Source organism: Carassius gibelio, chromosome A4 (genome assembly GCF_023724105.1).
Source record: "Carassius gibelio isolate Cgi1373 ecotype wild population from Czech Republic chromosome A4, carGib1.2-hapl.c, whole genome shotgun sequence".
Taxonomy (NCBI): Eukaryota; Metazoa; Chordata; class Actinopteri; order Cypriniformes; family Cyprinidae; genus Carassius; species Carassius gibelio.
Genome location: NC_068374.1, coordinates 33,212,152 through 33,227,608, shown reverse-complemented (window position 1 = coordinate 33,227,608; position 15,457 = coordinate 33,212,152). Strand labels below are relative to the sequence as shown.

The window sequence follows — 15,457 nt, the reverse complement described above, 5'->3', positions numbered from 1 at the left end:
AACGTTTGATCATCTTCTCCTCAGCCAGATGCACGCTTTCAGAAAGCAAACGCAAGCCTCCTCCTCAAAGATAATGAGGTTTGTTCCCTGACTTTGCTTCTGGAGGCGATGAGAATATTGCGCTCTAAAATTAGCCATGCAAAGAGTGTGCTGCATTTTATTAACAAACGTCACTAATGTGCCCTAAACATAGCTGTCAAGATGACATGGTTATGTGATAAAGGCTTTTAAAGAGCTGAAGATAAGAGCGAACCCAACCGAGCGCATACAAGGGACTGGGATTCAAGTGTTCGTGTCTCCATGGAGATGTGAGGACTTTACTTAATTCAGAGGTCTGGCGTTCAGCCCGGCATGGGAGGATGTCGGCATACACCCGTGCACAAACTGTACAAACACACGCACTGGAGTCTAGCGCGCTCTGCTGGCCAGCCTGTGCATTGAGCCACACTGAACCTGAATCTTGGTACAGAACATGCCACACTTTAACAAACTCAGCATGTGTCTCAAGCTAAATAAGTGACACGTTCTCCTCATAACTCCCTGAACTGAATACCTTTCATCATCTGCTCTCTTCGCAGTCGCCCCAAACCACACACAAACCATGTGGGCTCTTAAATGAGTGATCTAGAGGCTTTCACCAGACTTTCTGCCTCTCCAGCATATATTGGTTTATTCAGAGCATTTTGGAGTCTTGTGGCAATACAAATGAGCTGTGAGAAACATGGGGAGGTCTGTCAGCGCTTAGTCATGAAATCCTGAGAGCTGTGGTTTTTCCACCACAACATCACTTCCAGAAACTGATGAGCATCACCTGGACCCTGGTGAGTGTTGCTTATTTTCTTGACATTGAGTATGTGCTGAATAATAATAATAATGACTTAACAACTGCATTTTTTTAACCCACTAAAAGATTAAGCAGAAAGTGCCTTGTTCACAACGTCTGGCCAAGCCAAACTGCATTGATCTCAAGTCCAGGCTGTTTTGAATTAAGGCATTAGGAAGTATAGTCTTGATTTAAGGTTGTGCTGAACATCTAGGTCAGGAATGACCGTGGGCCATGATATCTGGGACAGAGTAGCTAAACATAAGAATGAGAAAAAGCACCATAATGCGAGTGACGGATTGAAATCTGTGACTCTTGGACACAAAGGCCCAAAGAACTAAAAATAGGCTGCACATTAGATCAGGTGTCGCTGAACTGTCCATAAGTATGCCACAACATCACACGTCCTGTGCTGAACAAGTTTGTAATGAGGACTATGGATGCACAATGAGACCAGAGAGCCTCATGAAGGTCACTGCCAAAAGCTGAACTTTTCATAAAAATAATTTCCAGTGGGAAAGACATAGAACAGACAGTTGAAGGACATTGAGTCCTGTATTTAACAATCGTTCATTATTTTTTACACTACTTATCAAGCTTATGTTTTATATTATATTTCTTCAAGATAATGACGTGCAAACATTTTGTAAACAAAATGCATTTACTTGAGAACCAAAACTGCATAAGATATTAAAGCTTGTTTTTTAAATTTATATTACATTTATAATTAGAGCTGTTTAAGTGTAAAAGAAAAACTTTTTGCCGGTTTGATACCAATGACAATATATATATATATACTGTATAAACAAGATTTATTATCTTAAATAGTTTCGCTTCTCAAGTAAATAGATCTAAAAGCTATTAAGAATAAAACATTTGTTTAGTGACATTTATTGGCCTATAAATCTGAAATCCGATATGAGAAGCACAATATACAGGTGTGCTGAAGCATATGTTGTTTACTTCCTACAGACTGCCTTCATTTTATTATTTTAACGATCTAAGATTTGATGCCTTTCAGTCTTTAGCAAATCCAGTGACTGTTTCTTTTATGTAAGCTCTTATTGTAGCAGCCTGGTAAACACTTTAATTCCCAACGGACTGAATTTAGATTTGTATTATTATTCGTAAAACTAATCTTTAAGGCCAGAAACTCCACAGTGACTCCAGGCTTGACTTTAAACCAGGATTAATGCTCTACAGACCCTGAGAAACCTTAAGAAGCTTGAACTACTGACACAGTTGGATGCGTAACACGATGCACACACAAAGAAACGAGGCTACAGATGCTGGTGTGCCTGTTTACAAGCGATGTCATATATCAACTAACTAAAGAAGTCCTAATGAAATGCTCAAATCTCGGAGGTTCACACCTCATGTGTGAACACATGAGAACTTCCTGGACAACACATTTATTTACTGAGCATTTGCTTTTTATATAAAGATGTGATCTGCAGTATATACTACTGAATAAAGCTCAGTTAGGAGGCAAAAGGACAAGAAACCTTTAATGTTATGTTGTGAATGACTAACATTTAGTTACGTGAATCCAACAAAGCAAACCGACGAGATCTAATTGTATTAGCCCCACATACACAGTCCTACATCAAGAGGATTACGGCAGTATTGCTCATGCCGTCGACCCCCTCATGACCACCCCACCTAGCTGAGCCCCTCTGACAGACACATGGCCATCTACAAATTAAACAGGCTCAAATTCTCACTAAATGTGCATCTGTGAATGGGCCGTAAGTCATTCTTTCAAAGTTATTGACAGGAAATGGTAATAGAATATAGCGCAGACAGAGAAGGATGACATCACAGCGACACGGTTTAAGGCAAAACATCCGTGGTGAGTAGGATAAACAATTTAACTATTAGATATCACCATATTTCCTAGGTTTATTGATTACATTAAGAATAAAAATAAATTAGATCACGTGAAGGATTAAATGTTTTCTGAAATGTGGTTTAAATATGCAAATTAGGTCATATCTAATTTATATGCATCCTCTGTTTTAATTTAAATCCATTGTTTATCACTATAATCATTTTATTTTTCATTTCATTGTTTTAAATCATTATAATAATTTAATTTTTCATTTCATTGTTATTAATATTTCTTAAGCATGCAACCTTCTTATGCTGTGATTGTTTTCTAATTATTTTATTTGTAAAGCGCTTTGAATTACCGCAGCGTATGAAATGGGCCATATGTATAAACTTACCTTGCTACCGAAGTGGCAGTTTCTGGCTCAGTTTGAGAATATTGTAAATAATTGAAATCTATATTAAAATCTATGCAATATGTTGTTCTAAACTAAGGAAATCTATGGAAATAGATCAAGTGCAATAAAATAAACACTTACAAATGTATTTTAGATTCTTGCTTTCCAATAGTCTGAAATAATATGTTTTTAAAAGCCAAATAGTGCATGAAAACAATTTTTTGCCTACAGTGCCCTGCCTCAGGTAGACCAAAAAAGAACAACTTTCAAAATAAAGACAGATGGATTACTGCGTCAAGATGCTGTCACATAGTTCAAAAAGGGGGAAAAAACATCCAACCTCACAACTAGGGAGTATGATATAGAAACTGTAACACAAGCAGGTGGAAACGAGGCTCTGGAGAGATGGAGGCGAGAATGAGAGAGAGAATGAGAGAGCGCCATTTACCGGATTCCCAGCTGCCATGGCTGACAGTAACCTCTGCCTCCATTTGTCCTTCCCCAGTTCCCCACTCTCGTCCACACCTCTCTCAGGCTGGAACACACATATCTGAACTGTCACACAATCGCTGACAAAAGAGGGCAAAACTCTAGCTAAAAATGCTAATTTCAGTGTTCCCGGAAACCAAACTGAATCTGCATGACTTCCTTTTTTCTCGGGCATCACCAACACAAAGCACAGCCTACAAACCCCAAAGCACTGGTACCAAATGCTTCAGGCCAGAGCAGTGCATGATGGGAAGGCTGTGTAAAAGGCCCATAGCATTTGGCACCCTCTCATCTCTACCCCTACAACCATGGCAGTTCCCTTTTTAACTCTATTCAATAAAGTATGTGCATATTAAACCAGAAGCCAAAAGGAAAAATATATTTAGATCTTTTTAAGTCAGGCATTAGTGAAATGCATAATGCATAAAACACATGAAAATGGTTTTAAAAAAAACAACAACAACAACAACAACAACCTGCCCACCTCATTTTTGTTCTTGATATTTTTCTTCTTCCTCTGCCTCTTTTGAAGGAGAATCGTTTCGTATTTGGGTCTTGGATGTTCCTAAAGAGAAAAGGACAAAGAGGAAATACTCTGTGCCAGAACAAGTGACATCTGAGAGTTTCAAACCATTCAAACAGGTCAAAAATCCAGGGCAACACAAGGACACAAAAGACTCAACATCTCAAAGAGCAGCAAGAAGAGAGTTTCAAACGTTCAACTCAAACCTTCGCTTTTTCCTGTCGGGAAAGATTGCATTTAAAGAAACAACAAGTTAACATATTGGTGAGTCCATTTTTGGCTGAGACCACATGGGGACATTCATACACAGCGTTACAAAACATTAATACTTTAGGATAGGGACGCCACCATTGTGTCGCATCACATAACAGTCAGCAATAGTCATTTTCAATTGGTCAGGAAACACTGTCACTGAAATCAGCTCTTGGCCACTGTGCAGGAATCCAGACATGCAAGCACTAGTGAGTTGTGAGTAACGTAATGTGACTGTGTTTGTGTGTGAACGTACCTCCTCCTCCTCCATGCCTGTCAGATCCCAGCTATAGTTCAGACTGATCTGTCTGCGCTTCCAGTGCTCTAGAAACATGGCCGCTAAAGAGAGAGAGAGATGAGGCATTCAGTAAATGAGTGCTGACAAATATGCGCCTTATGGGAAAAGAGAAGCAAAAGATCATTTATGAGGGGCAAAGTGTCATTTCTTAATGTAAGATCAATGACAGCTCATCTTCTTAATGTTTCATTATGTTGGTATTTGAGAGGCTTTATGCTATGTTGGTGGTTTTGGGCATTACCATTCTTGTGAAGAGCCGAGATTGAGTGCTTGAGCTGAGGAACTACTAATAAGATTTCATTTAATAATTTGTTTTTTTTTAACTCATGGATATAACCAGTACCATTTTCTGGATCCCAACACCTAATATTGATCTATAAAGAAAGGTTTTACTTTGTTTGCTAGTGTGTGTAACAGTTTACTTCAAAATAACTTGATTCAGTCATGTTAGCATATTTCTATTATATGAAACCACTGTCTGTCATTCAATAGTTATCATTTTGTGCAAATAATTATCCAAAAATGACATTCTTTCATTATTTACCCACTTTCATATCATTCCAAATTATGTATATTTTTCTTCAGTCAAACACAAAAAGAGATGTTTAGCAGAATGTTCATGATGCTCTTTTCCATCTTATAAAATAAGTCCATATGACTTGTGCACTATTTAATTCAGGTCATTTTCAAGTCACCATTCATGCATTGCATGGCTAAATAATACATCTCAGTACCTACATACAAACAGGTTCTGTCTCTCTACAAGTTGCTGGGGGTCTCTGTATGAGTAATAATGTATAGCTTCTGCTACCCCATGCAGGTGTCAAAGACGGGGCAGTGTCAGGAATTGAGTGGTTTCACAATGCCTCCATCAGCCAGGCCCGGGGACGTAGGCAGTGACAGAAAGAGGTAACACTACTCTCTAGCCATTCAACACAGCTCCATCACTATGGAGACAGCAGCACTTCTGCACATAAATGCCAGCAGCTCCAACTGGTTTCATATTCACCGGGACTGAATGACAGATCTAAGGCAGCTCTTCATGTAAAATAGTATACAGAAATGTCTGATATCTAATATCGTGGCTAATATTGTGATTCTTGTATTCAGAAACAAAGATATAGAGTACTAAGGTTCATAACATATGGTTAACTTACACTCTTTAATATAAAGGTTTTCTTTAATGGAACTCTCTTCTGGAGCCTTTATTTTAAAGAGCGTAAGCTAATCATATGTTTATGTACAATGTGAACCATCAGATCAATGTGTGTAAATAATGGTGTAAAACAGTAGATCGAGAGATAATGAAACAAGAGTCATTTTGAGGCGTACCCCAGAGGGACATGAAGATGGCGAAGAACACGGTGGCCGGGTTGTCAAAGAGATGGCTGGCACGTGCCGTGCCACACGCTGTGCTCAGATGCCAGTAGTCACATACTCGATCACAAAGGGGACACATAGTGAAGTTCTGATCCTCGTCACACATCTCCTGGCTGGCAGAAAAGCACACAAAATCACACCCACACCCACACAAACACAATTAGACATTGCCATGCAACAGGCCAACAAAATAAATTAATTATGGCCTTGATATGGTGCAGCGTGTTTATCCATCAGCATGGCTCAATGTCTAAAGTATCAATTAAAAATGCAAGACTATTTTATCTTGTGACCTGGGAAAATGTGGCTGCCCTGGACAGAAACATTCACTGCGGTCTCAGAAATAACACCATGTGGTTCACTGTGTACTCAAACAAGTACTGAGATCTAAAAGGATTACAATATTCCCTATTCTCCACAGGGATCTTTCAGTCACAAATGCATGCTGAGTCTCTTGCAGCACTCGCAATTCAAGCATAAATTAATCCCATGAATCAGATGAAACTACGTAAACACCAGAACTATGTTCCTTGATTCTAATTATCACTTTAATATCAGCGGAATATAATAATCACAGTTCGTTACTCTCAAGCTGGGAGCTGTTGCATGCCCACCCACAACAAGGACCCGTGCCCGGCCCTCGGTGGGATTTATTGGCATCTACCTAGGTATGTTTGTTTCCACAGTGGCCCAGCCGTAGAAGAACACGATGATGCCCACCACAGATGCAGGGATCAAAAGCTGAGTATAGACACCAAGCCAGGCAAAGTAGAGACCTATCTTCTCTCCAAAGTACTTCCTAAAGGTTACACAGAAAACATTTGGAGGGAGTCAATCAAGTATTGCTCTAAAACAGAGGTGTCCAAACTTTTTACCCCAAAGGGTAACACTTTATAATAACTGCACACTATTAATCATTAATTAAGCATTAGTAAACAGATAATTCATAATTTATTAAGCATTAATAGACAGTAATAATCAGTTTATAAATACAGATATAAATGCTTTATTCTTAATTTAAAAGCATATCTATAATGTGTAATTTCATACTTCATTCATGATCAATTTATCATTTCTCAATGAAGTATAGCATTATTTACACACCAGTTATTTAGGAGTTGCCAGTGATAAGATCATAAGATCACAAGAGATGTAGTAAATTCAGGTAGTTATAAAGCATTTAGTAGTGGTTAGTTAACTATTTATGTGAGCTCATCTAAAGTGAGGATTAGTTATGCCTTGTAAAGCATTTATAAAGGATATTTAAAGGCTCAGTTATCTTCTAAACAAAAAACAGAAACAAACACAACACAGTGATACAGAACATAGAAATATTAACAGCCTTTAAATCTCGTTTGTAAAAGCTTTACAAGGCATAAATAGTCCTCACTTTAGATGAGCTCACAAAAATAGTTAACTAACAACTACATATGTTTTATAACTAACTGAATTAACCCTGAATTACAGTAGAAATACATGTTAATAAACCATTTATTAACACTATAAGTAACTATTACTATGTGTCTGAATAAAAGGTGTATGAATGCACATTTAAATAGTTTATTAATTATTTACTTACAATTTTTAAGTGATCTTATGAACCACTGACAACTCCTTAATAACAGGTGTGTAAATAATGCTATACTTAATTTAGAAATGATAAATTGATCATTAATAAAGTATGAAAAAACATTTATTAAATACATTATAGATATGCTTTTAAATCAGGTATAAAGCATTTATATATGTTTTTTATAAACTGTTTGTAAATGTCTATTAATGCTTTATAAATGATGAATTAACTGTTTCCTAATGCTTAACTAATGATTAATAGCATGCAGTTATTAAAAAGTGTTACCGATTAGGGGATCTAAAATATGGTCATGAAGAACAAGGCATTAATACGTGCATTATAAGTATTAATAAACAACTATTGTGCTTGTAACATGCATGCTAATAAGCAGCTAGTTAATATTGAGAACTGGTCCATAAAATAAAGTGTTACCCTAACTATAAATAAGACATAAAGATATGCATGCTTTTTCAGTTTTTTCCTGACATGTCGGGCCAAATCTGTGACGCAGGACCTGGTTTGGGCATCTCTGATCTAAAGCTCTGTGTCAAAGCAATCTGAGAGTTACCTGATAAGATCAACAGGCTGATACTTGTAGAAAGCACCATATCTTGCCCATTCATCATGTAACAGCTGAAACCAGTACAACAAAAATCATTAATCACATTCTGCCTTCTGATTCACTGCATTAAAAATGCAAGACAATAGCTGCATACTTGTCTGTCGTTCTTCCCCTCAGCTTGTCCACTGGGGTGGAAGTCTCCCTGTAATCAAACAAAAACACATTTCAAGTCAACCTGACACGAGATAGAATGGCAAAGGAATCCAAAAAAAACAACTCACATCATGAAGCGGGAATGCTGAATCATAAACCCCATTGGCTATCAGCGTGGTGATACCTGCGAGGCAAAAAACAAGGCACCTTAAAATACCCAGCATCATCTGCCGGAATAATAATTGACTGCTTTGACTTTAAAATGGCCCAACTTCATTGCTTTTGGAAAGCCGGCAGCTCGAGTACTTGAGCAAAAAGACAGCTGACATGTGGAACACGGGCTTTAATCAAAGTAATTAATCAGTCCTCAAAGGAATGACACGTACGCTCTGGTGATTAGCCCTCAATTAATAAAGTAGCTCCTCAGCAAGAAGCTTGAAAGACCACCACTACCCATTGCCCCCCTCTTTCCACCTCAATGGACCAGGCTTCAATTCGGATCCCAATCCCAGAACTTTATGACCCAATTTACTCAGTTTGTATGAGAGAAAGTATGAGAGATGGAAAGAAAAGGAGGGGCACGGCTGGAGAACTAAAGAGAGCACCAAACCATCCCTTCTGCCGGATAGCCTCGATCTCCCAGTAGCCCCCGGTGGTCCGTCTGTGCAGTGGCTCGGTCCAAGGGAGCATATGGCATGGGCTTGTGTTGCACCCGCATCCAAATCTCTCATTCTGGCCCTGATTATCCTGAGGATTTCCCGAAGACTAGTCCGTGCTTAGGTTATGAATTAATGCATTACTAACCCATGGTTTGGCAGGTCCGTGTGCAGGCGGTGCGTCTGAGGATTTCATACACCTGGGGCAGACAGTGAGAGAGAAAGAGTGAGAGAGATACAAGCAAACAAGAAACCGGAAAATTATTCCTGGAAAAATCCCAGCGGAATTGGTTTCCTAGAAGGGTGCCTAGAGACGGCAGTCTCCTGCTGTTAGCACATAACTTTCGTTCCCTTTTGTATATCATGTTCTCTTTTTAAAATCGAAAGAAGACGTATCACATCATACCATTACGGCTGAACAGTACTTTCACGAGCAAAGGAAAAGAGACTCACTATTCGGCTCCTTGTGGCACTGTCGAAGAAGGTGTCCTTTGAATCGATGTTGTACCTGCAAAAAGGCCAAAAATAGCAATGAGACTTCCATGAGTTACCCAGACGCCTTTGGCAATCAAACAAATCCTGTTAAGTACGCTAAAAAAAGAAAGGAACAAAATCCCATGTGGCCACTGATGACATTTAACCCCACACCACCCCAACCACGGCAGGTTCTCACAGGTGGAGCTTGTCCCGGGAGAAACAGTGCGAAAGGAACTTGGTACGGCTGTGTTTTTGCTCCTGATGGGGTACTTTGGGCTGGAACGGTTGATTTAACTTCCGCCATACCTCATTCATGGTGGCAGCAAGACCTTTTTCTTCCCTCAACTCGTAACTCTGAACAACAGACAAAGTTCAAAGGTCAAAATTAGCAGTAAATCATTAGATCGACGATCTGCATCAGTCGTTTGTGCTTTTCACCCTCTTCTCTTAGGGATTGTGGAGAACTCACATTGGGACGTCCCAAGGGACTGGGGTTTGTCTTGAGATTAAGAGAGAGCTCTGCTGTGTCTTACCTTCTTGGTGGGCACCTTGATCTTGAGAAACTCTGCCTCTCTGCTCAACACCTGCCAAGGCGCATGTAGCCGAATGAAAGCATGACCATGAGCCTTGTTCTGGGGAAAGAATTGAAAAGAAATGTCTTCACATACTGTCTCTAAGCTGATTTGTGTAATTTTATGTCATTTTAAGTACAAAAAATAAAATAGTTCTGAAGCATAAGTGACCTGTTCTTAACATAAACTTCGGTTCAGGCCACTTAAAAGAATTAGTACATCCAAAATGAAAATTAGACCGTGTTTTACTCACCCTTGAGTCATTCTAGGTGTATATGTCTTTCTTCTTTCATACGGATCCAGTCATATTATATAAAAAATTGCCCTGGCTATTCCAAGCTCTATCATTGCAGTCATCATTGCAGTGTTACAGTTGAACAGTCCACAAGTCATCAAATAAAGCACGCACATTCATATTAAAACGCGCCACACACAGCTCCGGGGGTTGAATAAAGGCCTTCTGTAGTGAATGCATGCCTTTTTGTAATAAACACTTTCTCTAACTTCTGTTATCTGTAATGCACGGCCTGGAAAATGTTCCAGGCAGATTATGTAGTACGTATGCTAATCTCGAGAGTTAATTTATAGGAACAAAGGAAGCATAGTTTCCTTTCTTTAGTGTAGCAAAAACCAGTCTCCTCTTGGTTTATATCATTATTCTTTGTAAATCTATGGTTTGTACTTCTAATTCATGACCAGTGTTTTATTTTGTTCTCTCTCCGCATTCTTTATTAATTACGCAACATCAACGAACTACGACATCCGCCGAAACGGCTTCCGCGTAAGACAAATAACGGAAATGAGAGAAAAATGTTCATTACGTTTGAAATACGGATATTTTTTTTCATCCCTCGGAGCCATGTGTGGCACATTTTATTATGAATACGGATTTAACGATTCAATCAACTCACACGAGTCACGATTTAATTCACAATTTATTTATTTTTTAACAAAATGCGATTTTAGACAAATTATAAATTAACTGTGTCCTTTTACTATTGCTTTGACAAAAATCTACACATTTCTTTGTGAAATTGTAATTTAACAATATACTAATATAGCACTTGCATATTATTGCTCTTTGGTTGGTTTTGATTGCTTCTGTTGTCCTCATTTCTAAGTCGCTTTGGATTTTAAAACAAGCCCCATATCAAAATAAATAACAGCTTTGTCTGTGCTCTTTACATTTAAAATCAGAGGCAACCACTGCATTTTAATCATTATCCAAACAAAGCTGCTGCATATACAGTATGCAACATGAGTTTTTAATATAAATTAGATTGTATAATTAAACAATTTGAAGTCAAAACAGAATGTTTTGTGAAACTATAAATAAAAATATATACAAAACAGCGGATGAGCTGATTCACTCTCTGCCAGCATGTGGCACTTAAAGCGTTTCTTTGGTTTCTCTTAACAAAGCAGCGAGGCACTTATAAACTTTAATATCCATTATGATCAATGCCATCTAAACTTTTCTAAAGATCGCAAGTTCCGCTCAGACATGGATTCATATAAACTCCTAACCCTAAATGAATCAAGATTTGTTCAGCATCTCAACAGTTTCGAACTGGTTAATTGTTACATCCCTAATTATGAATGCATGCTTTTTATTTGATGACTTGTGGACTGTTCAACTATAAAACCGACTGACTGCAAAGATAGTGCTTGGAATAGCCAGGACAATTTTTTAATATAACTCAGACTGGATTTGTCTGAAAGAAGAAAGACATATACACATAATATGCTTCGAGAGTGAGTAAAACACAGTCTAATGTACATTTTTAGTGAACTAACCCTTTAAGACAAGAAAAATGCTGACCCATATGTATTTTCTATTGAATTTTGACAATATTTCGGTAATTATTTCACTTTAAATGAATTTTTATTGTATAAGTACATGCACTGTCAAAATATACAAAAACTGTACCTTACGACAGTCCACCTAAAGGGACAACTTTGTACCTCATCAGTACTATACATGTATATCTTTAAGGTACTACTATGAACCCTTCTGGGGATAAATAAGATACAAAGACGTCCCTTTAAAGGCACTGCCACAATGACAAACTTTTGGAGCCCTAAAGGAACAATGTGAGTGTGGGAAATTAACAAATGAATTGAAACGTTTGTGTATAATCAAATTGTTCAATGTTTTCATTGCATTGAAAATGCAGATAAAAACAGGATGCCTTTTCTTTAAACAAAACTACTAAATCCAGTACATGCCCTTTATGAAAGGTATGTTTTTGGGTCATGTATTTAAAAATGTTACTTGAGCTGCAAAGTTGACTAAATTGCTCTTTTAGAGGTGAGACCATTCTAGTCGATATAATCAATTACACCAGCCTCAGAAATGTTGTGGTTATACTTATATGCACATATTTTAAGCATTACTTTGCAGTGTTGACCACTTGCCTCTTAAGTTTTTAAATGTTTTACTAGAAATGCATTTCATATTTGTTTAACATACTGTGGAAATTATTGCCTGTAGTAATCGGCAGCATGCAAACACAAATACATGATTTGAAAATAACCTAGAAAAGGCAGCATCAATGTCAAAAGTGTGGCAGATCGTCATCATCCAAGAGCCCTAAAGAGGGACTATATATATATATATAAAATATACATGGGGGGTGGGGGGTATGGAATTATCTCTTTTTGCTAGCTGAAGCCATGTAACCTAACACTGAAGCTACGTTGTGTCCATACAGAGATGACAGTAACCATATATGTCTGGCAGTGGTCAGCCATGCCATTTAGAGAAGCATGTGTTAAGAAGAAAGGAAGATGAAACTGAAAGAGATGTCGGGGGTGAGATGAGAGTGATGAGACAGAATGAGATGATGGAAACCTGAGGACATCCTCACCGTCCCCTGCGTTCCAACACGGCGGGGGGGGGTTTTCTCTGCCCCCTCCTCATTCACACACTCACAAAGGAGAGATAAAAATAACATTTGGATCTGAGAAGGTTAATTAGGATAAGATATTCCAATTAGTACTTCATCTCAGCAGGGTAAGGCAATTAGGTCGATTTGAGCACAGTCTGAGTGGGAGCCATCACTACAGAAACTGGCTGAGACTGACATTTGAGGGGCTCCCGAAGACCCATGAGCGGAAACGGTTGTTCATGACAGATTGAACCCTGTCTGTGACATTTGGTATAATTAACTTAAACTAAGAGTTGAGACACAACATATCCGTCTCAACATCTCCTAAGAATTCATGGCTTACACCAGAATTGCAAGCTCTAGTCCGAGACTAAAAACTTAAGTCTAACTTAAACAGTTTTTGCCACGAGACTCCAAATTAGAAACTTGTGAACAGACTTTAGGTCCACAAGAAGACGCTGTTTAGATAAAAGAAAGTATCTTTTGCATGCCGTAAATTTTGTGAGATTATGCATCATTTTGTATTACATCATTTGTAGTACATCATTGTGATTAAAACTGGTTTAATCTCCAAAGGTTTGCAGACGATGATAATAAAAGAAGCGCTGGCATCTACTTTAGAAAATGCATGCATATATGAAATTAGACTACATGAAGCATTCTAGAATAATTTTAATATATAATGTAAAATTTAGGTTTGGTATGGTTTAGCAAACAAACAACCCGTCTAACGCGTCCACTGAAACATGATGCCAGTGGCAATGACTTCCTCTTGACCATTGAAGATATTCAAAGCAAAACTTCACTCCTATTGACTATTTAGTCATTCCACCAGGCACCTCAAGCATAAAACAATAAACTAAAACTCAACTATTCTAGAGTGCCTGAATCCATCTGAGATGGCATATTGCCACAGAGTGATAGTAAACGCTAACGATGTGCCGAGATAAGAAGAAAATGCCAGGTAAGATGTGGTTCTAAGGTGTGACTTGACCCGCTGTCCCTCTTCAGACTGTCTTCAGTCAAACTTCACTTACCGGCTGAATAATTCAGTGCGTCTGACTGCAGGTATTTGTAGAGGTCAGAGAGCATACCAGCTGGGGCAAGACATTATGTAACGTTTGTGATCAGACAAACCAGAAGACTGGGTTTGGTGAACAGGATGGTAATGATGATGATGAAAGTCATCATGACAAAGCATGTCACTGCAGGCACATCTTGCCACCTCAGGCTTCCCATGGGGAAACGATTGTTTAATATCGCTGTGTTTTTAAATGTACGAAGCATGGAAATAAAACACCTCAGACTCAGATGATCATGTCCGAGTTGAAAAGGGGTATCTATCCTTTATAACAATGACAAATAGCAAAGCGTTACATTTAAAGGGAGAAATTTGGTCCCTTTCACGCTAGGGTACAGTTAACTCAGTGTGCTGTCAAAGACTGGTTCACAGCTCTTCTGAGAGAGAGTAGACAATCACTACTATTACCACCCTGATAATCTTACTTGGCTTCACACCACAAGCATTCACAGTCTAATCATCCTACAGATGCAGTACAAAATGATCACAAAGACAGATGCACAAGAACAACGTTTCTTCTACAAGAGAGTTTTTCTTTAAACAAGAATGAATCACTATTAGCTTTTTAAGTAAGGAGAGTTCATCTGATTCCCCAGACATGATGTAAAAACAAGCACACTAGCAACAGATGAAGAAGAGTTCATTTGGGACCAAAAACTTGGAAAGACTGACTAGCTCATAATTCACACAGACACACACACACACACACACACTATTAAGGAAACAGTCTTTATGAAAACCAAAGGAGTCAATTTTCATTGTCAAGATCCTCCTCAAAATGTCCTAAAATGTCTAGGATATGAATAGAAGTGGTCACATGACTGCTGTTGTTTTTGACAAGGCACGACTCAACTGATCTAAAGTGACAGCTTTCTATAAAATCAGCACCAGATGTGGCCCTTAAAAAGACCAAAAACGCAATTAGATGCATCTGGCTAAAGAAAAACCTGCTAACTCTCAAATGATGGCATGTAAAACCAGCACGATTAAGATTTATTTAGTTTCTACTCACCTCTTTATCATGCTCAATTTCCAGCCCAGCATCCTTTAAATTGCCCTCGAACTCCTCTCTGATAATGATTTTCTCCCCATCGGCGGGGTCTGGGGGTCCGACGTCCACCACCACCTCAGCGGGTTCATCCTTCCCTCCCTCTGGGTCTTTTTCCTCCACTCCTAAGGGATAACTACCATTGGAGATGGTGGACAGTCTGTGTTGACTAGGAGACCCCCGGACAGAGGAGCGTTTTCGATAGTGGTACACCAGCACATAGTCCACTTTCCTTCGGCCGTCAGCAAAGCACAGCCGTTTGCGAGGGTCCTGGTCCATGTCCATCAGGTTACTGGCCACCTGAACAGGTGAGAGGAGAATACAATGTACCCAGGCTCAGTGTTCATCAGCAGTGCGCGTGCATATCAAATTCAACTTCGGAGAAAGAGGGGAGGGAGTATGATGAGGATAGATGTAGGTCAGACTATTACTTCTTAATTTGGCTGCTCTC

General features: G+C 38.7%; 1 protein-coding gene across 3 annotated transcripts in view; it reads right to left on the bottom strand.

Moving 5' to 3' along the window:
- Positions 1-15,457, bottom strand: part of LOC127978236 (anoctamin-1) — a 37,301-nt gene that overhangs the window by 19,662 nt on the left and 2,182 nt on the right. For 2 of the 3 annotated variants that reach the window (XM_052583185.1, XM_052583187.1), the window contains 13 exons: positions 14,971-15,306; positions 9,948-10,046; positions 9,611-9,768; positions 9,391-9,445; positions 9,086-9,137; positions 8,410-8,465; positions 8,283-8,330; positions 8,135-8,199; positions 6,658-6,792; positions 5,946-6,106; positions 4,572-4,654; positions 4,025-4,105; positions 3,500-3,586 (listed from right to left, as the gene is read on the bottom strand). In XM_052583185.1, coding sequence (XP_052439145.1) covers positions 3,500-3,586; positions 4,025-4,105; positions 4,572-4,654; positions 5,946-6,106; positions 6,658-6,792; positions 8,135-8,199; positions 8,283-8,330; positions 8,410-8,465; positions 9,086-9,137; positions 9,391-9,445; positions 9,611-9,768; positions 9,948-10,046; positions 14,971-15,306 — 1,416 coding nt within the window. The remainder of the gene's footprint in view (positions 1-3,499; positions 3,587-4,024; positions 4,106-4,571; positions 4,655-5,945; positions 6,107-6,657; positions 6,793-8,134; positions 8,200-8,282; positions 8,331-8,409; positions 8,466-9,085; positions 9,138-9,390; positions 9,446-9,610; positions 9,769-9,947; positions 10,047-14,970; positions 15,307-15,457) is intronic. The other variant, XM_052583186.1, reaches the window with a different exon arrangement.